Source organism: Typopeltis vanoorti, chromosome 12 (assembly GCF_054136105.1).
Source record: "Typopeltis vanoorti isolate ZY-2024b chromosome 12, IOZ_Tvanoo_1.0, whole genome shotgun sequence".
NCBI lineage: Eukaryota > Metazoa > Arthropoda > Arachnida > Uropygi > Thelyphonidae > Typopeltis > Typopeltis vanoorti.
In genome coordinates, this window is record NC_143560.1 from 25343053 (window position 1) to 25365312 (window position 22260).

General features: G+C 35.8%; 1 protein-coding gene across 3 annotated transcripts in view; it reads left to right on the forward strand.

Annotated features, from left to right (window-relative positions):
- Positions 1–22260, forward strand: part of LOC150100638 (uncharacterized) — a 296632-nt gene that overhangs the window by 141712 nt on the left and 132660 nt on the right. For all 3 annotated transcript variants that reach the window (XR_016549179.1, XM_090401968.1, XM_090401969.1), the window contains exon 9: positions 10964–11024. Coding sequence is in view for 2 of the 3 variants with exons in the window: in XM_090401968.1 (XP_090258094.1) it covers positions 10964–11024 (61 nt within the window). In the remaining variant the exon portion in view is untranslated. The remainder of the gene's footprint in view (positions 1–10963; positions 11025–22260) is intronic.

Genomic DNA, 22260 nt, shown 5'->3' on the forward strand with positions numbered 1-22260 from the left:
TACATGGCAAGTAAGAGGAAGAATGACTATGGAAGATTAACCTTAATTAGTGATGATGGTCACAAGGTGACAGAAGCAGATAAAATAGTTGAGTTATTGAGTGACCACTTTGCAAGGGTATATCATCCAAGTGAAGTTACTGCTTTAATACATGTGACAGACACTAATGTGGAACAGAGGTGGATGAATAGGATATTGCAGAATCTCAATGTATATACATACAGCTGTGGGATTAAATGGGATATCAGCTATGGTTTTGTGAGAATGTGCAAAGGGAACTAGCAGTGTGTTTGACTGAGCTCTTTAATTTAAGTCTCAGGTCTGGTAGAGTTCCAAGGGAGTGGAAAGAGGACAAAATTGCATAATGCAAGATTCTAAGACTGCAATAGCAAATTTTTGACCAATCAGTATCTCAGGCATGGTGGTTAAAGTTCCAGAAAAATTGATAAATAAGAGAATTCAAGAATGGGTAGATAAAAACGATACTCTGTGAGGGTCAGCATGGCTTAGTGAAAGGTTGGTCATGCCTTAGTAATTTACTTAGTAAATTTTTTAGTAAAGATAATTAGTAAAGATATGACACTGGATAAGATGTCTAGGCACTGGTTCAGTGCTGAGACAATTGTTGTTTAACTTAAATGATATAGGAAATAACCTGATAGGAAATATTCAGTTGTTTGCTGATGATGTGAAATTAAGTAGAGTAACAGTTAATCAAGGCAATGTGGAGAGCTTGCAGGACAATTTAAATAGGTAGTCAGTATGGACAAAAGTTAACAAGTGTCAGTTTAATGTCAAGAAATGTAAACTTGTGCGTTTTGGGATAAATAGATTGCAAGTCGTGTATATCGCATTGATGGCACTATTCCATAAAATATGTGAATCTAGAGCTTTAGCGGGTGGTGGTAGACACGGCATTAAAGTTTAGAGTACATGTTGCTAAGGTAGACCTTAAGATTACTTGGTTATTGAAGAACACATTAACAAGTAGAGATAACGAAGTTATTATTCCTCTTTATAATATTATTTAAATTAAGGGGATATTAAATCCCACATTGTTTTAAAACCGAATAAGAAACTCAAAGATTGGAATCAGAGTTTCATGCCGAATATAGTATAATAAACTATAAAAGAATTGGCGATTACTAGCATGAGCTAATGCATGTAGTCCTAGTACGTAGTACAATCTCAGGCAACTCGGGTCTGGGTTAGTCCCGAGCGGGTGGAAAGAGGGGAAAATAGTTTCACTGCATAAAGGTGGTTCCAAGACTGCTGTTGTAAATTACCGACCGATTAGTATATCAGGAATCATTGTCAAGGTCTTAGAGAAATTAGTCAAGAAAAGAATACAGGATTGGATAGATGAAAATGGGATATTGTATGGGGGACAACATGGTTTTGTGAAGGGTAGATCATGCCTCAGTAACTTGCTCATGTTTTATAACACAGTGACGGCTGAACTGGATAGGGGTAATGGGTTTACAGTGATACTACTGGACCTTGCCAAGGCCTTTGATAGGATACCACATGGAACCCTAATCAGTAAACTGGAGCAGATGGGGATAGATAGAGGGTTGGTGAGATGGATAGGAGGGTGGTTGAAGGAGAGATACCAGAGACTGGTTTATTCAGGAGTGGAGTCTAAAAGATGTCTTGTGACTAGTGGAGTGCCGCAGGGCTCTGTTCTTGGACCACTGCTTTTCAATTTGTTCATCAATGATATTGGAAAGGATTTGAGAGGAAGTGTTCACTTGTTTGCTGATGATGCAAAGTTGGGTAGAGCAATTGGGAGTGCACAGGATGTCAAAATTTTACAGGATGATCTGGATGGTTTGGAGGACTGGGCTAGGAAAAATGGATGTCAGTTTAATGTGGCAAAGTGTAAGGTTATGCACTTTGGGGTGAAAAGAATAGCAGCAGTATATCGCATTGGTGGAACCGTACTCCAGGAGATTGATGAGGCCAGGGATTTGGGAGTGTTGGTGGATAGGGAGTTGAAGTTTAGGGGGCACATTGCAAAAGTGACTAAAACAGCTCACCAAATCACTTGGCTTCTGAAAAATACTTTAACATGCAGAGACAAACAAGTTGTTGTTCCTCTGTATCGAGCCTTGATAAGACCCCATCTGGACTTCTGTGCCCAGTTATGGGCACCAGGGTTTCTTCGTGATGGGGAGGAAGTGGAGAGGGTCCAGAGACGAGTGACCAAGATGATAGCAGGTCTGTGGAATGAACCTTATGAGAATAGGTTGAGGATATGTGGGTTGCAGAAACTGGACGATAGGCAAAGGAGGGATGATATGATTGAGACATTCAAATTACTGAAGGGTTTTTATAAGATTGATCCAGAAGATATTTTTGAAAATATGACTGGTGGTGGGAGGACTAGGGGCCATGCATGGAAGCTGGGCAAGAGCGTGGTTGACAAGGGTGTTAGAGCAATTTTTTTTACTTGGAGAGTTGTGAATGTGTGGAATAAGCTTCCAGAGTCTGTTGTGGGTGCTACGACCATAAATGAGTTCAAGGCAAGGTATGATAGATACTGTGTGAATGTTGAATAGTTGTTCTTGACATGATGTTAGGGCTTCCCTCGATGAATCTGTCGACTCCTTGGAGTTTCCCGGAACAATAATAATAATAAACTCGCAGCAAAGGTGGTAAAGTTCTGATCGCTATTCTTGGTATTTTCCATAATGTAAAAACACATTTCCTAGGAAATGTATGCTGTTATTACATTATGGTGGGAGGTTACTACCCAGCCACATTGTTTTAAAACCGAATAAGAAACTCAAAGATTGGAATCAGAGAGTTTCATGCCGAATATAGTATAATAAACTATAAAAGAATCGGCGATTACTAGCTTGAGCTAATGCAAGTAGTCCTAGCACGTAGTACAATCTCGGGCAACTTGCAGCAAAGGTGGTTAAAGTTCTGATTGCTATTCTTGGTATTTTCCATAATGTAGAAACACATATCCTAGGAAATGTATGCTGTTATTACATTATGGTGGGAAGTCACTACCCATGGGTAGTCACCTCTTTATAATGCCTTGATACATTCACCTCTGGATTACTGTGCTCAAGTCTGGTTCCGTGGGTTTCTTGGCAATGAGGATTGGTGGAGAGGATTCAGAGACGAGTGACCAAGATGGTGAGTGTCCTGTAGAATGTTTCCTATGAGGATAGGTTGATGGTGTGCAGATTGCAGAAATTAGTTGATAAGAGAAAAAGAAGGGATATAATAGAAACTTTTAAGTTGCTTAAAGGGTTTTATAAAGTAGATGCAGGGGAAATGTTTCAGCACTTGGCTAGAGGGACCAGAACTAAGGATCATCCCTGGAAGTTGAATAATGGTGTGGTTAATAGGGTGGTGTGAGGACTAGATTTTTTGCTTGGAGAATTGAGTGAGTGGAATGTGTTGCCAGAGTCAGTTGTGAGTGCTTTGTCTGTTAATGGGTTCAAGGAGACGTATGGTAGATTGTCTGGATAGATTGGGTCTCCTGCGATGAGTCTTCGGACTCCTTGCAGGTGCCTGTCTAATAATAATAATAACGAAGGAGGAATGGTAAATATGCTAGTATAAAAGAAATGAACACAAGTAAGGATATTAGAAAAGAATTGGTATTGTTGAGAAATTAACTGAGGCATGTGCAGAGTGAGATAGAATATTTTGAGAACAGATTGGTAGTGGCTAGTGTAAGAAGGAGAGTACCAGTAACAGATGATTCAAAGATGAATCTGGGGAAAGATGTGAAAATGGAGCAGGTGTCAAAAGTATATCTTAGAGGGGCAATGGAGTGGAGAGTTAACTGTGTTGGTAGATGATTTGTAGGAACTGTGAATGAGTTAGCATGGGTTGCTAGAGACATTGAAGTGATACTTTTGAGTGTGTTGCCAAGGTATGATACTGGAGAGCTGATGAGAAAACAGTTATTATGAATTGCACATTAGCTAGAATGTGCAGGAAGAGGGATCAGATTTGTCGATGGACGAGATAAATCTGAAAATAGAAAATAGAAGAGAGCTGCTTGGATTGTTTGCATTGAAGTTGAGAGTGGCTGTATGAAGTTGGATAGATTGTTGATGAGAGGAGACAAGATGGGAATGCAGGTATTACCTCAATGGGAGCAATAGAGTTATAGGACTCAGATGATGGGGAAATGAACTGTAAGAAGGAAAGGGAAACCAGGAGAAAGCTACTATGCTTATACACCAATACAGTGGGTATTAGAAAGAAGGATGCATTGTTTGTAGCCTTGATAAAGTTGATCAGTTTGCAAATCATTGGTGTGAATGAGATGTGGTTAACAGAGAACAACATACAGGAACAGAATGTGATCTTTGGATGAGCTGAGTAAATTTCTTAATTTTGTAGTAAGTCTGAAGGTTGTCTTAATATTATATTTATGTAGTGTTCTATTTTTTTCTGATATGCCCCTAATGTATGGTATTGTTAAATTGTGAATGAAGAATTTTATGATTATTAATACTTCATTCATGATTTAACATGAATTGCATTTCCTGAGCTAAGTTTGCTCTTAAGTAAATTGTAATTTAAACACTTATTGTTTTTTGTTCATTGAAATAATAATTGTAATTTTTTTAGTTATTTATCTTATATAAATTCTTTATATTAACTTGTAAATGTATCCTAAGTGAACTGTAATATATGCATTTTATTTGTTGTTACTGAAAGTATTTCTAAGGGACTCTGCTAATGTGATTTGATTGGCTGCTGTCAGAAAACTATGTTATTTTGAGATAGCGTGTGCCTTTGCGTTGGGAACCGTACAACAATCACATGGGAATTTCATTGTAAACTGAAAGAACGGAGAAAAACAAGTTTGGGCGGGAAAGAGAGAGGGAGAGGATTTATGAGATATTGGAAGAAGGAACCAGAAGGAAATTGGAGAGAGTGTGGGAAGGTCGTGAGATGTGATCTAACCTGGGATCGTATGACGTAACAAAGATTTCGAAACTTGTTCAGATTTTAATGAATCTTACTTCGAACTCATATTTATTTATAGTTTCCTGTCACCTTGTAAAGGAATTTACCCGAGTGAAAGGATAATAATATGGTCGAGATTTATCGTAAGATAAGTTATTACGAGCAAGAAAATACATTTTCCAGTCTTAACATATAAGTTATTGAACTCAGGGATACTCAACTATCAAAAGCTGACTTGCTAATCAGCTTCGATGTTGTCTCCCTCTTCACAAACATTCCCCCATAAAGAAACAATAGAATTACTAACTCAAACATTTCCGTCTGATATAGTTGAATTGTTCAAGTTTGTTATTGCATCAGGTTACTTCACCTGGAAAGGTCAAATTTACAAGCAAGAAGAAGGAACAGCAATGGGATCTCCTTTATCACCAAACCTAGCAAACTTGTTTCTAGAACACCTTGAGGAAAAAATATTCACTTTTGAACCCAAACCAAAAATTTGGTTAAGATATGTCGACAACATATTTGCAGTCTGGGATCATCCTGAACATGAATTACAACTGTTTCTAGATAAAATTAACCTTCTTCATCATCACATCAACTTTACATTAGAAAAAGAATCTCCACAGGGTATCTCCTTTTTGGATTTACACATCCAAAGAAAAGAATACTGGATTGCTTAAGGGTCAAAGCTGTATAACTGAGAGGAGACCTCCACATAGCCTTTAAAGGAATGCAGAGAACCGACCAGGGCATCTGCCCTAATGTCCAATCCTCACCTTTTCGTGATGCACCCTGTTGGGTATCTACTTGGATACCCAACATCTTCCTGCACAATGAAGGAGGATGGGCTGGCAATTTGGGATTTAGCCGACCAAATTGTATTCTTATTGGTTAAACCAAAATAAAAAATGATGGTACGACATGACAAAATTTCATGCCGGCTGAGGTGTCACCCAGTTAAACAAGGCCCCTGTTGTTTTTGCCAGGGAACCAGGGGAAACAGCAAAAAGTAAGCTACTGGAACAAATCTGAAAACAAACCCCAACTCAACATCACCAGAGTTAAAGATCGGTAATATCAACATAAGAAGCCTGAATGGCAAAGAAATGCAGCTAGCTGAGGAATTAGATAAGTACCAGATCGATATAATAGGGGTGACTGAAATAAAAAAGACAAAAACTGGCGAGATCTTTCTGAGCAATAAATACAAAATGTTATTTTCAGGCAATGACAATCAAGGAAAAGAAGGAGTAGCCATAGTATTCAACACAAAATATGAGGCTAATCTTCTTGAATGGCAGGCAGTCTCAAGTAGAGTGATGTGGGTAAATATCAGAATGAAGAATTAGACAATGAGACTTATTTGTGCCTATAGTCCCACAGAAGGTTCTACTAAGGTAGAAGTGGAGGAATTTTTTGAGGCTTTATAAAAAAAGCAACTGACAAAATGAAAAAGGAAAAGTTGGTCCTTGTTGGGGATCTAAATAGCAGAATAGGAAATGACTGTGAGACATACAAAGAAATTAGTCGGAACACAAAATTAGGTGTATACAATAGTGTTCAAGCCATTTTTAACTTATGGATCTGAGAACTGGGTCAGAAGTAAAACACTTGACCAAAGACTAGAGACCACAGATATGAGAGTCCTGAGAAAGATTATAGGTGTGAACACATGGCATCAATGGCAATATCATATTAAAAATGAGGATATTAGGAAAGAACTTGATGTTGTCAACATCCAGGAATGCGTTAGCAGAGCTAATCTTACGTGGTATGGTCACTTAAACAGAATGGGCGAAGAAAGATTAGCAAAACAAGTGTTCTCTGCCAGGTTGGCAGCAAAACAACCCAGAGGAAGACCAAGATATACTTGGATTGATACGGTACAAAGTGCCTTAGACAATAGAAATATAAGATCTGATAATGTTGGAGTCTTGACAAGTAACAGACTGATTTGGAGGAAAATTGTAGATAGGAAGTTAGTAATGATGTAAATTTTTTCATGTAGTAATATCATATCCTGTACACCCCTTGAGGACACATGGCAGGAATTTGATGATGATGAAGAAAAGAAGACGGTTCCATCGCTAAGTCTGTCTTTCGCAAGCCTACATTCTCAGGTCGCTACATTCACAATTCATCTGCTCATCATCCATCTCAGAAATCTGGCATTATTAAATCGCTAGTTTCTAGAGCACACAAATTCTGCTCTTCTGAAGAATCTTTAAACCAGGAATTAGAAAGAATTTAAAAAAAAAAAAAAAATAGCCATCCTATAATCCTAAAACAACTCAAAAAAATCATCAGTCACTTCTCCACACATCAAGCCAGACAGGAAGAACTCCATAGGATTCCCATACCGTACGTCAAAGGCATCTCCGAACGTCTTTCTAAAATTATGAAGAAATACAATTTTGCCACTACTTACAAACCTATCAACCAAATTTACAATTTGTTTCCTTCTCCTAAGGACAAACTCTCACCTTTGATGTTGCCTGGTTTTTATGAGATTCCATGCTCATGCAAATTGTCTTACTTTGGACAGACAGGTAGGTCTGTTCAGAAACGCATCTCGGAACATCAAGACCACATTCGTCTTTTTAAACTGAGAAATCTGGCCTCTCTCAACACAGAATTGAAAATCCAAACCATTGGATCCATTGGGAAAAGTCTAAACTTTTACATAGATCTTTATATGAACATGAACATTTATACAAAGAAAGTTCTGAAGCCCTACTACACAGATCAAACTTAAACCACAACGACGTTCTTACTATTCCTAAAGTATGGGAAATTGTCATACAAAATTGTGTTAAATTTTTTTTTTTTACTTCTGTAACATGTTACGCATGTTTAATGAGACTCTTTTGTAATCATGCGCCCTAACTGTATGTTATTCCTATTATTGTTTTAAACTACTGCACTGATGATGTCCTAAGGTACTTAGGATGAAATATTTACAATTAAATAATTTTCACTGTGGTTAATACGTGTGTTTCTTTTAATTATCCTTACGAAGTGAGTTACTTTTCTTGTCATCTTACTCTACTCCTCGCAACAGATTATTACGACTTCTAACAAAAAAAATCCAGTAGAAGAAAGAATGATTGTGGAAGGAACCACTGATGAGGATATAGTTGAGATGTTAAATGAGCAATTCATAAAGATATTTCATCCTGATGAAGATAACATTATGTAAAAATTGGGCGCAGTGGTAAAGGATGGGGGTGGGGGGGCATTATAGTGAGCAAGAGATATGTGAGGAACTGAGTAAACTTGATGTCAATGAGACTGTGGTGATATTTCAAATCGTACAGTCCTATTAATATCAAGTTTACTCAATTGAAAGAGTGCAAAATTGTTCCATTTCATAAAGGAAGTGATCGTACTAAGGCTTCTGCTTATATCTGGAGTCATAGTTAAAAGTGTTAGAGAGGTTGATGAAAACCAAGATTTAGAATTGGGTTGACGAGAGCAGCATTCTCTTTGGACAGCAAGAGGGTTTTTTGAAGAAGATCATGTTTTAGCAATCTACTTATTACAGCAAAGTGGCAAATGCAGACAATGGAGATGCAATGGTATATTTAGATTTTGCAAAGGCATTTGATAGCTGTCACATGACAAGCTAATAATATGTTGGGCTGTGCTGGGTGAATGCCTTGGGTCAACAGAGACACATAGGTAGTGTTAGTTGCTGCATGGTGAGATTTTTGGAGCTGAAAGATAAGTTTGCCGGCCTGGTTGGCCGAGTGGTTAATGTATCCGCTCTCCAGCCAAAAGGCTGCGGGTTCAAATTCTTCCATGGGTATGGATGTTTGTGATTGTCTGTGAAAATACTAGTGGTGGTCGGCAGTAGATGACGAAATTAGTTGTAGTTGGTGGTAGAGACTGAGAATTGTGGAGTAGGTACATTCCCCTCGACGAATCTTTGGACTCCCTGGAAGTGTCATGTAATAATAATAATTGATTTAATTTTTCTGGATTATTTTTATGAGTGTTTGCTTGTTTGTGTGGTTTTAGAAGCTTTTATTTTTGTTATAAGTATATTGTAATGTACTTTATGGCACTGATGCATAGAACAATCACAGGTAACTTCAACATATGTGATTTTGTTCACTGTAGTGTGTGCAAAATGTTTTTGCTTCATAGAACATGTTACTTTGCAGAAGAATGAAACTGGTAAGGGTGTAACAGAAGTGTTTCAAGAGCAAAATGAATATGTGGAAAGTGTAAGAAGAGTTGATAGTGGTGAGTTGAATGATGCTGTCTGAGGAAAATGCATTTGTGAATAGCAAGGTTGATGTTACAAGTAAAATGTTGGAAGCAAGGTGAACGTGTGCATGCTGTTAGAGTAGCAACAAGAATGAACTGTTTTGAAAATGAAGAGAATGACATGATGCTAATGAGAGAGATAGTACACCTACGTGGAGTTCTCCATAGAACAAAACATGAAATTGAATGGTTGGAGAAATACCTGGCAGATGGTATGACACAGAAGCAAAAGAAAGGAGTGATGCAGTGGAAGAGAAAGCAGAGTATGTAAGAGCAAAGGGGAAGAGTAAGGATTGAATTTTAAGAGCAGTGCTTGAAGAGAGTGCGACCAAATTGTGTTTCCCTGGAACTAAGATTAATGTAGTTAATGATGCTGAAAGAATGAAGAGATGTTTATTTTGGCTGGTACTAATGAACCAGCAGATGATAAATATGGTATGTAGGAGATACGGATGCACTATAGAACAGGGAGTATAAAGTAGAATGTAAATGACATTCATTGGCAAATTAGCATAAGGAATGCAGCTCATGTACTTAAAGGGATTTCAAGTATGAAGACACAGATTGAAAGGAGGAATGGTCACAGAGAGGGAGGAAAGGAAATGGAAGCTAAGAGATAATTACTTGAGACTGTATGTAGAGGAGGTGATATAAGGTTCAAGATTGCTGGGTCTCATCTCATAGCAATAGAGAAATTAGCTGTGACCAATCTAGCCATGCAACTTCTGCTTGGGGAAATCAGTCTTGTGGTCTGAATGTATATAGAATTTTTGAGTTGCAAATGTACAAGAAGAAATGTCTTTTCCACATATTATCCATCGTGTTATAATGGATTAATGACTAATATACCATACTACTCCTTTGACGGTAATAATTGTCATCCTGTAGCTTCTTAATGAATTCATTATTTGATATCACTGTCAATATCATAACATCTTGCATATAGCTCCAGTTTGTTCATGAAAGAGAGACTATATATGGGTCTGTTATAAATTTATTATAAAGTTAAAATATTAATTAAAAGATCAAAACCAGTACATTTTAAACTTTTGTGGGTGCAGTTGCTATTAAGAAACCTGATGTTTTCATTTTTAGAAATATTCAAAAACCTTTGTACATGACAGATTGCTTTTATAATTTTGAATTATATAAAAGAATTGCTAATACTGATGTTGTTGAGCAAAGGTCCAAGAGTTTCCTCCCTTTAAAAATGGCATTTAGTGTTCTTCCAAAAAGATCAATGCACCAAAATGGAATTATCACTCTAAGTTTGGCGAATTTGTCATTATATTAAGTATTATTACATGTTGGTAACATATTATTATAATAATATGGAAGAAAAGTTAGACTACCACTCACCTTCCAGAAATATAATACTATATGATATTTTTCATTTTCTTGTTATTACCTTAAAACAATCGAATTCAAACAATTCTTAGAAGTGAAAATTGAACTGTAGATCACATATATAAATATTATAAGAAAACATGAGTTTGAAAACAACTAATAATCCTGAACAATAACAATTCTCTACTGAATTATGGTCACTTTCTGAAATTTGTCATAAAATGATGTAGTTGAACAATATGGTATGTTCATTTAATAGCATACTGTGTTGCTCTAAAGCAAACCATATTTTATCTGTTTAGCAAAATAATAATATATTAGATATTTGACACTGATTTTCTGAGTTTATGATAAAAGCTCTATATATATATTTTTTTTTTTCTCTCTACTTTAGCCATCCTAAAGTGGAAGGTTTACAAGCTGCCAAAGCTTTAACCCTGAATTTAATAGAAACTGTAAGTAGCATTTAGAAACTCATTTTACTCTTTCAATCTGATCTTGATTCTTTAATTGAATGAAATGAAATTTGACTTCCTAACAACCTACTTATTTCAGGCTCCTGACTTGTGATTTGTTCTTTAGGTGGTCATTAGAGGTGTGACAATCACTGCTACTGTCCTTTGATATTTGTAGCTCATAAACCATAACATTAATTAATGTTTAGTAGATTAGCTACTTATCTATGCTATGATGCAGCTAAAATTGTACCAATCAAATTGTTTTATCATATTTTTATATATTAATTTATAGTGTTCCTGTAACTATGTCTTCACAGAATTTCTAAGCATATTAATTATTATAGACGAAGCCAGGTTATTTTAGTTTTATAATCTTGCTATTACCTTAAAGCAGTGGTTCTGTCTTCTTTCCACTTGTGTACCCCTTTTAAACCCATTTCTATAAATTGTACCCCTTGTTTTTAAAATAGCGGTGATAGCATTTATTGTTCCATAACTAACGTTTTGCATTTTTTTTACTTTACTTGTTTTTCTGCCATTACTGATTATTTTCCGTGTATCCCTGAATGGCTCAGCACATACCCCCAGGGGTACGCATACCACCGGTTGGGAACCGATGCCTTAAAGCAATCAAATTCAAACAATTCTGAAGTGAAAATTGGAAAACATGAGTTTATTCAAACAATTCTGAAGTGAAAATTGGAAAAAGGAAACATGAGTTTCCTTTCTTTTAGGCTTACATGGTGATCAGAATGCATTTTGGAAAATTATGGAGATAACTACCATATTTGAGTAAAACTTTAGTTTAATATAAACCAAAATCAACACTCAACGTTTCTATCTTTATATCGAGATCATCTTCTGGAGCATATACATTATATACAGAGAAATAAGCTGCACTACAATCTACATGGTTTGCTCAAGTTACTGACCAACCGTTACAACAATTTTTGGCCTGACCTCTGGTAGGAAAAAAAAAATAAAAAAAAACCTTGACTATATCAACGCTAGAGTCCCATTATTATTATCTATTGGTTACAAAATTACATTGGGCTGGAGAGCAACATGTTTATATATATATATATTTTTTTTTTTTATGAAGAATTGAATGACTAGAACCACTCAAGCCACCCAAAACCTTGTCATCATCAACTCAAATACCCTGGTATATATAAAATATTGTGTGATTGTGATATTCCTTATTTTGGGCAGACAGACAAATCTGTCGAATTGCGTATGGAAGAACACATGAGGGACATTACTTGCAAGAGACAGCGAGCCAGTGCATTATCAAGTCATATCCTTTTCTCGGCTAATCCTAATAATAAAAACCAAAGTCACAAAGTCTGCTGGGAAAAATCTACTGACATCTTCCGTTGCAGTGATGAACTAGAGAGAAAAATCGTGGAATCTAGAGAAATCATCTTCAATCCTGTTCATCTAAATAATAACTTGAGCTACAACTTCCCAGATAGTCATTCAGCTGTAATCATGTAATGGCGTTCACGTGATGCTGCAAGCACCCATTCTCCCAACAATGCAACAAGCGAAAGAACAGCTTTAAATACAACTACAATGTTTTCATGCTAATTATGTATAAAGACTCTCTATGTTGTTCATAGTCTTTTAACCTTCAGTGTTTACTGTTTTTTCTTTCTTTTATAATGTCACCTGATGAAGGCTGTTACAGGCCAAAACTAGTAGTGTTTTTATATTAAAACCTTTTTACTTAAATCTCGGTTCTAGTCATTCAATTCTTCATAAAAATATGTATGTTAACTGAGTTAATGATCATTCTTTCATATATATATGTATATATATATATATGTATATTAAAAACATGATTATACATATAAATTTCAACCAGTTGGTATGGAATGGTTTCCAATACTAGCTGAAGGTTGCTTAAAGTCCTAAACTATGCTGGGTACTAAGTATTAAGTTGGCTGAACATGTGCTATCCAAATTCTTGGAACTTTCGTGCCACCATTATTGTTGATATTAGGGTGGTTAATCAGAATTTTGCAGGTTTCTTTAAATTTTCTTTCATACCAGGTTTTTGTATGGTGTAGAGAGCAGGTACTTTTCCAATCAGTTCAGTGTAAGGTGTTGAGAGCATGGTCTGAGAGGCCTGCTTCACCAAAATTGTTATATTTAATGTGTCTTTTGTGTTCTTTTTTCCTTATAGAGATGTATGTCCAGTTTCACCAACATGATATATTTGGATGGCACATATTCAGCCTACTTAATACTTAGTACCCAGCATACTTTAGGACCTTAAGCAACCTTCAGCTAGTATTGGAAACCATTCCATACCAACTGGTTGAAATTTATATGTATAATCATGTTTTTAATATATATATATATATATATATATATATAAACATGTTGTTCTCCAGACCAATGTAATTTTGTAACCAATAGATAATAATAGAACTCTAGAGTTGATGTAGTCAAGGTTTTTTTTTTTTTTTTTACCAGAGGCCAGGCCAATAATTATTGTAACGGTTGGTCAGCAACTTTAGCAAACCATGTAGATTGTAGTGCAACTTGTTTTTCTGTATATAATGTATATGCTCCAGAAGATGATCTTGATATAAAGATCGAAATGTCGAGTGTTGATTTTGGTTTATATTAAACTATAGTTTTACTCAAACACGGTAGTTGTCTACATAATTTTCCGAAATGAAAACATGAGTTTGAAAACAACTAAACTTTAGAGAGTGGCAATCCTGGTGAAATCGACTCAGCCAGGGATGTATGTTGTGAATTGTCTGCAAAGATTGAAAACTAAGAACTTCACAGCAGACACAGGAAGTTTAAAAAAAAAAAAGGTATTTGAAAAAGAAAAAAAAGTCCCTTGCTAGTAAGTCAGCATTTTCTCTTATATAGAAAAGAATATAGGACGACTAAATTATGTACAGAAATAGTGTAACAAATTATGGGAAGATTTTGAAAAGAATATGCCAGCCTGATTGACTGAGTGGTTAGCGTATTCGCTCTCCAGCCAAAAGGCTGCGGGTTCGAATCCCACCCTTGGCATGGATGTTTGTGATTGTGTCTGTGAAAATACTAGTGGTGGTGGGCAGTTGATGGTGTAGTTGCAGTTCGTTGTAGTTGGCGAATTGAGTGGTGGAGACAGAGTTATAGAGTAGGTGCTGCCTTCCCTCGATGAGTCTTTGGACTCCCTGGAGGTGTCATGTAATAATAATAATTACATACAAGAAAAATAAGCATACTCCAAAAGGGTTTTGGAGTATGCTGAGAAAATGGAGAAAATAATGGGCAATAGGATATTCTGAATGTTTGGATTTGAAAACTTTTAATGAAAAAAAAAATATCCAGGATGAAGGCTTTAAATCACACATCAATACTTTGAATACTTGAGGTATGAGAAATGTAGGAAACAAATGATGGAAAGGCAGCAGGAATAGTTGATATTTGACCTGAGAGCTTTGATGAAAAAGCTATGAAGTGACAATATTGCATTATTCGGGACGTTTGAATTGCAAATGATGAATAGAAGTTTCATTGTAACAGTTTAAATAAAAAGAGGTAAACAAAACTTGAACAATTATAAAAGAATTTTCCTTAAAAAAAAAAAAAGGAAAGCCAGGTTTAAACCACAGGGTTTGTTAAAACCAGATACTTTTGCTATAAATAGTTGAGAAATTGTAGAAATATAATCAGGATCACTGTTTGACATGCTATATGATCTAAATGGAATTTTATACATAGTAGTAGTATATACATAATGTCAACTGGCAGTTAAGAGTTGAAGGATGTTCAAAAAGATGGTTAATGTAGAGAAAAAGATTTTTTTTAATGATATTCCCATCCGTGATAGGTTATAAGCCTGTTGTGCATTAGTACTGTGAGACTAAGGAATCTGAAAAGTCTGTTTCAGAAACCAAACATGCCACCTACTTTTTGTGCTGCATTCAGGCCTCCAGTAAGCAGAATAGTAGTCTCATGTGGCAATGAGACTCTAAACTCTTATGACACAAATACTCATGTCACAGAATTTCAACCCAGTCCTTTCTAGACGAAGGAAGCAGAGATGCTCATCCACCTGACTACCCTAGCAGCCATTCCTTTACAAGTATTATGAAAAGAAAACTGTGAACTCATTGACTGAATTTAATTAGAAATGACTATCTTAATCCTTCCCAGTTTTGTGGAGTAAGTTTGTTCAGTACTCCTAATTTATTTTTTGTTCATATATGCTTTCTGGCTAGTTCAGTAGATGGCATACTTACCAGCCTGCATCTTTAGATCCCAACTTCTAAATGGATGCTTGTGAATATCTTTGGGTGGTATAGGTGAATATCATCACCCAGTGTTAGACCACTACCACCACACTTTTTTGGGAGTCTTGAAATGATTTAAAAAAAATTGCATTTTTGGCCTCTAAAGCAGAGTTTTCAGATTATCCCTTATCCTACTCATAGTAATAATAATCGAATCGGTTTACAAACTTTTGTAGATAGGATATACAGTATCCCTCAATTTAATGGACTTTGGATTTAACAGACAAAACATTTATGCCCTAAAGAAAAAATTTGGAACTTTTTTTTTTATTCAATAATAGAGCATGCTAAAAGGTTGGGTCAATGAATTAGCATTGTCTGATCATGCATCCAGTGCTGGGAAAGGGATATTATGTCATCTAGGTGAGGGAGGGGATTAATAGAGGGCAAGTGATTTGCAGATCAACACTGTCAGTCTTCCAGTGCAGTTCATCCTATTCTATTGTTTCTTTGTTTTTAACATAACTGTGATTTTTACATATTTTATAATAAATACATAATATTTGTCTATCATTATGGCCTCATGGCATAGAGAAGTCAAGCATAAATGTGTTAACTTGAGTGTTGCACAAAAATTAGAATTGATTGAGAAGCTTGAAGATAATGTAACTGTTGCACAACATGTGGGCTAGATTTATAGTCAAAAAGCACATACACACACAAAAACTTCAGGAGTTTGCATTAAAATGCAATATAGATCATTGTTCCATGACTACTTCTACAGTTGGTATTAGGAATCATATGAAAGTGGCTGAAGATAAAAACCTAGACGAAGCACTGCTACAAGTGCAGCAGTGCTAAGTGGAGTTGTTGTTAGTCATGTTGAGTTATTAGTCACCTGCTGAAAGGCTTGCTAAAGCATATGGTCCTAAACTTTCGTGGGGGTGAGGGGGGGGATGACTGTGATATTTTTGAAAGCACTACAGCATTGTTAATAAAAGAACCTGTGGTGAATCTTAAGGTGCAATTGAAGAAATGACCTCATTTTATCCAAGCTCTATAATGCTGGCAAGACGGCTTTTTTTTATCATGCAGTTTTACTAAAAATACCAAGGCTTACTAGCACAAAACAAGCACCCCTGGTTGTAAGCTAAATAAGGAGCAAATTTCCATTTCAATTTGTGCAGACACTGATGGCTCTGCATAGGCTTAAGCCTATGGTAGTTGGGTATGGCAAATAAACCTTGTTCTTTAAAGGATTTATTAAACCAGTTACTGGTGATATATTCCCACTCAAAAAATGCTTGGTTTACAATGGATATTTTCTGTGACTGATTCTTTAACCAGTTTATTCCTGGTGTGTTATGCTACCAGGTGGATATGCTAAAAATTTCTTCTCATGAAATGAAGGCTGTTTTACTTCTAGATAATGCACATGCTCACTCTAATGCTGAGAGGGTAGTTAGCAGGGTTGGGAGAATTAAATGTGTTTTTCTGCCTCTTAACTCTACTTCATTGATACAGTCGATGGATCAGAGTGTAATCATTACATATAAGAGGTTGTATAAGAAGAAACAGAATATGCAAGAAACAGAAACAGAAGATACAAGGAGCACCAGGACACTGCAAAACTTACTTGCCCACATCAAATTTCCTGTCTTCAACTTAGCAGCTGTGTGGAAAGATATGAAGATTATTACCTTAGCCAATGTTCGGAAGAAGTTGTTACACAATGTCAAACCTAAAATCTACTTTGAGGGATTTGAAGCATCTAATTTTCAGGATGAGTGCTGGCAACAGAATGATATCGGACAGTGGCTCGAAAGTGATGTTTTTGTTTTTAAGCATATGATGATATAATGATTGTAAGGCCCCTTTTACAGGGAAGTATGGCACCTTCTTAATCCTCCACCCCCCAATTTTTATCTGAGCTTGGGACCAGCAGGCCTATGGATCTTAAGTATTCCTGACTGTAATCCATGTGTGTTCATGGGGCCGGTTTGCCTATTCTGTGGGAAGAAAAATCAAAGTTTCCAGGTGAAAAAAAAACCTTACCTCTGTATAAGACTGCTAACTCATCTTTCAATGAAAGTGACCAGATAAAGGTTCCTCACATCACAGACAGGAATTGAACTCGGGTCTTTCCGACCTTTGTCTATACTGATGCTATCAAGTATCTATGATGAAGGTGATCTTGACTATCAAGTTTTTTCTGAGGTTGAGATTGTGAAAAATCTTCTTCATGGAGAACAAGATGATGATGATGACAAAAACAAAGAATCAGTTGCACTCTATCCTAAATTGTCTGTTATAAGACAACATATGAATGACATCATACATTATATTGAATCATCATCAGACCCTGATGATGATTCAATCAGACCCTGATTGCTTCCTTATTATGAACATTTTAGACAATTTAGATCTACAGTAATAAGGAAGCAGCACCTAGGTTTCAAGTCAACTGAAGCTTGATGATTTCTTCAAGACTACTTTGTCAACTGGACTTGTTTCACCAGAACCCTCTGCCAGCAAGGAATTAATACTTCTCCTTCCATATGATAGTTGTATTTCTGACTCTGAAAATTGTGATTCTTTCAATTAAGTTGATATTAATATTTGAATATTATATATCTTTTTTTTTTTTTTAACATTTTTTTTTTTTTTTTTATTCAATGGAATTTAAGAATTTTAAAGTATATTTTCTCTCTAAATTAGGTTTAAAAAAAAAAATAATGTTCACATCGAAATCAGTTTTGTGTGAGCTTTAAGAAAAAAAATAAAGTAATGGACACACTGTATATAATTATTAATTATATATAATTATTGTTTCTTCTCTTTCCTATCAGACTCTAATGGTGATTCAGATCAAACTCTTTGCTTACAATATCATGCAAACCATATCATGTTGTACGAAATTTAAATGACTTAGCTTTCGTTTGTCAGTGCAAACTGAGCTTTCGTATTAGTAAGCTCAGCACACACTGGCAGTGGCCATTAGACTTGGCAGAAAAGTTTGCCATATAATAAAGTTTTCATATTTCTAACCTGGTGTATTGCTTCTTCATTTCTGTGTTTTCTGTTAAAGATCAGATGTGGTCTGTCTGTATGCATGCTATATATATTGGCTGTGAAAGTTTAAAAATTAATTGGTTTGTATTAATAGTTTCTGGGAAATTTGAATGTATACTACTTACATGTAGAGGAAATTATTTGAAACATGTTAGCTTAAAACCTGTGAATAAAATTAAAGATTGCTTACTGAAATAGATCTTAATCTATTTCAGTAAGCAATCTGAATTTTTTCCCCTTCATATGGAGAAAGTGATGTGGGTGGAAGTCCTTGATGTGACTTCCACCCACAAAAGACTGTAAATCTATAGTACAATACAGCTAATTCTATTTTTACATGGCCTTTTTTTACATGATTGATTAATAACATGGTTTAGAAAACAAAAGCAATTCTATTTTTACACAGTTCAAATGGTGCTTATTTTTAAAATTTCTATTTGAATTCAGTTCTGTTAAAAAGGGTATCCATTATAATTATCATTTCATAGAATGGTACATATGTACTTGAATTTTGGGGAAACTTCTTGATGTTTTAAATATCAGGGATTATTCTACACTACAGAATGTAGACAATTGTGGTGATAACAAAAAAATCAATTTTTGTAATTACGATTCCCCTAAGTTAAGCCGACAGATGATCCGTTATATTCACTTACTATTGGTTCCTGGAAGCAGAAGGGTGCTATGCTAATTCCTCAAAGTTAAGTTGGTCTGTTACCAAAGGCCGTCTGTATAAATCTGCTTGGAAGGAGTTATGCTGTTTTCTAAAGAATCATCTCTTGTTTACAATTTGAAATGTTTAATACCATTACTCATTAATCAATCCCAAAGACTATGGGCAATGAAAGGTGTGGATTTTAACACATTACCAGTGCACTGGAAGGCAAACAAAAAAAGGTTGGGTTACATAATAAATTTTTAATGAATGGTTCCATCATTGTTCTGTTCCAGAAGTTAAACACTATTTAATGGTGGGGGGGGGAGGATTTGGATTTGAAAGCCGACCAAATTGTATTCTTATTGGTTAAACCAAAATAAAAAAAATGATGGTACAACATGACAAAATTTCATACCGGCTGGGGCATCGCCCGGTTAAACAAGGCCCCCGTTGTTTTCGCCAGGGAACCAGGGCGAACAGCGAAAAGTCAGCTACTGGAACAAATCTAAAAACAAACCCCAACCCAACATCACCAGAGTTAAAGATCGGTACTATCAACGTAAGAAGCCTGAATGGCAAAGAAATGGAGCTAGCTGAGGAATTAGATAACTACAAGATTGACATAATAGGGGTGACTGAAACAAAAAAGACAAACTGGTGAGATCTTTCTGAGCAATAAATACAAAATGTTATATTCAGGCAATGACAATCAAGGAAAAGAAGGAGTAGCCATACTATTCAACACAAAATACGAGGCTAATCTTCTTGAATGGCAGTCAGTCTCAAGTAGAGCAGTGTGGACAAATATGAGAATGGGGAACTGGACAATGAGACTTATTTGTGCCTATGGTCCCACAGAAGGTTCTACTAAGGTAGAAGTGGAGGAATTTTTTGATGCTTTAGAAAAAGTAACTGACACAATGAAAAATGAAAAGTTGATCCTTGTTGGGAATCTAAATAGCAGAGTAGGAAATAATTGTGAGACATACAAAAATATTTTGGGAAAATTTGGTGAAAAGAGCAAAGCTAATAATAATGGCAAATATCTGTTGGATTTCTGCTCAGGACATGGACTGGTTATTACTAACACCATGTTCCAACATAAAAATGTGCGCAAATTCACATGGAGAGAAGAGGCTAGGAATAAGAAAAGTCTCATTGACTATGTTATTGTTGATAGTGATGTTTTCTCCCTGGTGCAGGACACTAGAGTGTACAGAGGATTTGAAATTGGAAGTGATCACTATTTAGTCTTGAGCAGGATAAAATTGAATTTCATATTGAAAAGAATAACATGTAAGAAAGTTTTAAAGCGAATAAAAGTTGAGCAGCTCTCAGATGTGAACTGTAGACTAAAATACACAAAGATTATTGAAGAAAAAACTCAAGAGTTTGAGAACAGGAACCAAACCTTGGAGATTCGGTGGCAAGCATTCAAGAAAACACTGATTGATTCAGCCAGAGAGGCATGTGGTGAGGTTGTCTGCAAGGATAGAAAAATCAGAACTCCCTGGTGGACACAGGAAGTTAAAGAGGCAGTGAAGGAAAAGAAGAAAGCATATCAAAAGTTTTTGACAAATAAGTCAGCTTTTGCACTTAGAGAATATAGAGACAAATGCAAGAATGCTAAACACTGTGTAAAACTAGCTAAACAAAAGTCATGGGAGGACTTTGGCAAGAATATAGAAAATAAATATCAAGAAGTTGGCAAAATATTTTGGAGGTTGTTGAAGAAGCTTAGGAATGGAGGAAAGAGTGCTGTAAAAGGAGTTAGAGATGATAAAGGTGACATGAAAACTGGAATAAAAGATATCCTTGAAGTATGGAGTAATTACTTTGAAAAACTGCTAAATGAAGCAAGCAGTGATAACAGCACAGTGGTAAAAAACACTGACCAGGCATGCAGACAGGAATACATATCCATACTTGAAGTAGAAAAAGCCATCAAAGGCTTGAAATGTGGAAAGGCTGCTGGATTAGATGATATTCGACCAGAAATGCTGAAGTATGGTGGTGTGACTGTCTTACAGTGGCTGCACTGCATAGTTCAGAAAGCCTGGACAGAGGGACGAATTCCCGATGATTGGAGTAGAGCTCTCATAGTACCCATATATAAAAGGGAAATAAAACTGAATGTGAGAATTACAGAGGTATTTCCCTACTGAGTGTTCCTGGCAAAATCTATGCAAGTATACTTTAGAAACGGTTGAGAAGAATTGTGGAAGAAAAGCTTGGTGAAGAACAAGCTGGATTCAGGCCAAATAGAGGCTGTCAGGATCAGATCTTCACTTTACGACAAATAGTCGAGAAAGTATGGGAATACAACAAAGATCTGTACTTAAGTTTTGTCGATTTGGAAAAGGCATATGATAATGTGCCAAGAGAGAAGCTATTCAATACGCTGCAGTTATATGGTGTCAATGGGGCATTATATCAAGCAATACTTATTCTTTATTTGAGTTGTAAGTCAGAAGTTAGAATTGAAGGAAGTACAGGAAGATGGTTTAATGTTAAATCTGGTGTGAGACAAAGATGTACATTATCCCCTCTGTTATTCATTATCTTTATGGATCACATTATGAAGGAAAGTGGTATTAAACATGATATCAAAATTGGAGATGTTAATGTCAACTCTTTGCTTTATGTGGATGATGTTATACTTCTAAATAAATCCGCTACAAGTCTCTGACTAAATTGAATAGCTGTTGTAATAGATATGGTATGAAGGTCAGCAATAAAAAGACAAAGACAATGAAAATAGGCAGAATCATTGAAAATGTCAACTGTGTTTTGAATGGAGAACCTGTGGAACAAATAAAACATTTCAGCTACTTAGGCACGATTTTTACTGAAGATGGTAAATTAAATATAGAAATGGACAACAGAATCAGCAAAGTTGGTATGGTGGGAAGTCAATTGAATAAATTCAGATGGAATAAGAGAGAAATTAGTCGGAACACTAAATTAGCTGTATACAAGACTGTGTTCAAACCAGTTTTAACTTATGGATCCGAGAGCTGGGTCAGAAGTAAAACACTTGACCAAAGACTAGAGACCGCAGATATGAGAGTCCTGAGAAAGATTAGAGGCGTGAACAGATGGCATCAATGGCAATATCATATTAAAAACGAGGATATTAGGAAAGAACTTGACATTGTGTGCATCCAGGAATGCGTTAGTAGAGCTAATCTCAGGTGGTATGGTCACCTAAACCAAATGGGCGAGGAAAGATTATCAAAACAAGTGTTCTCTG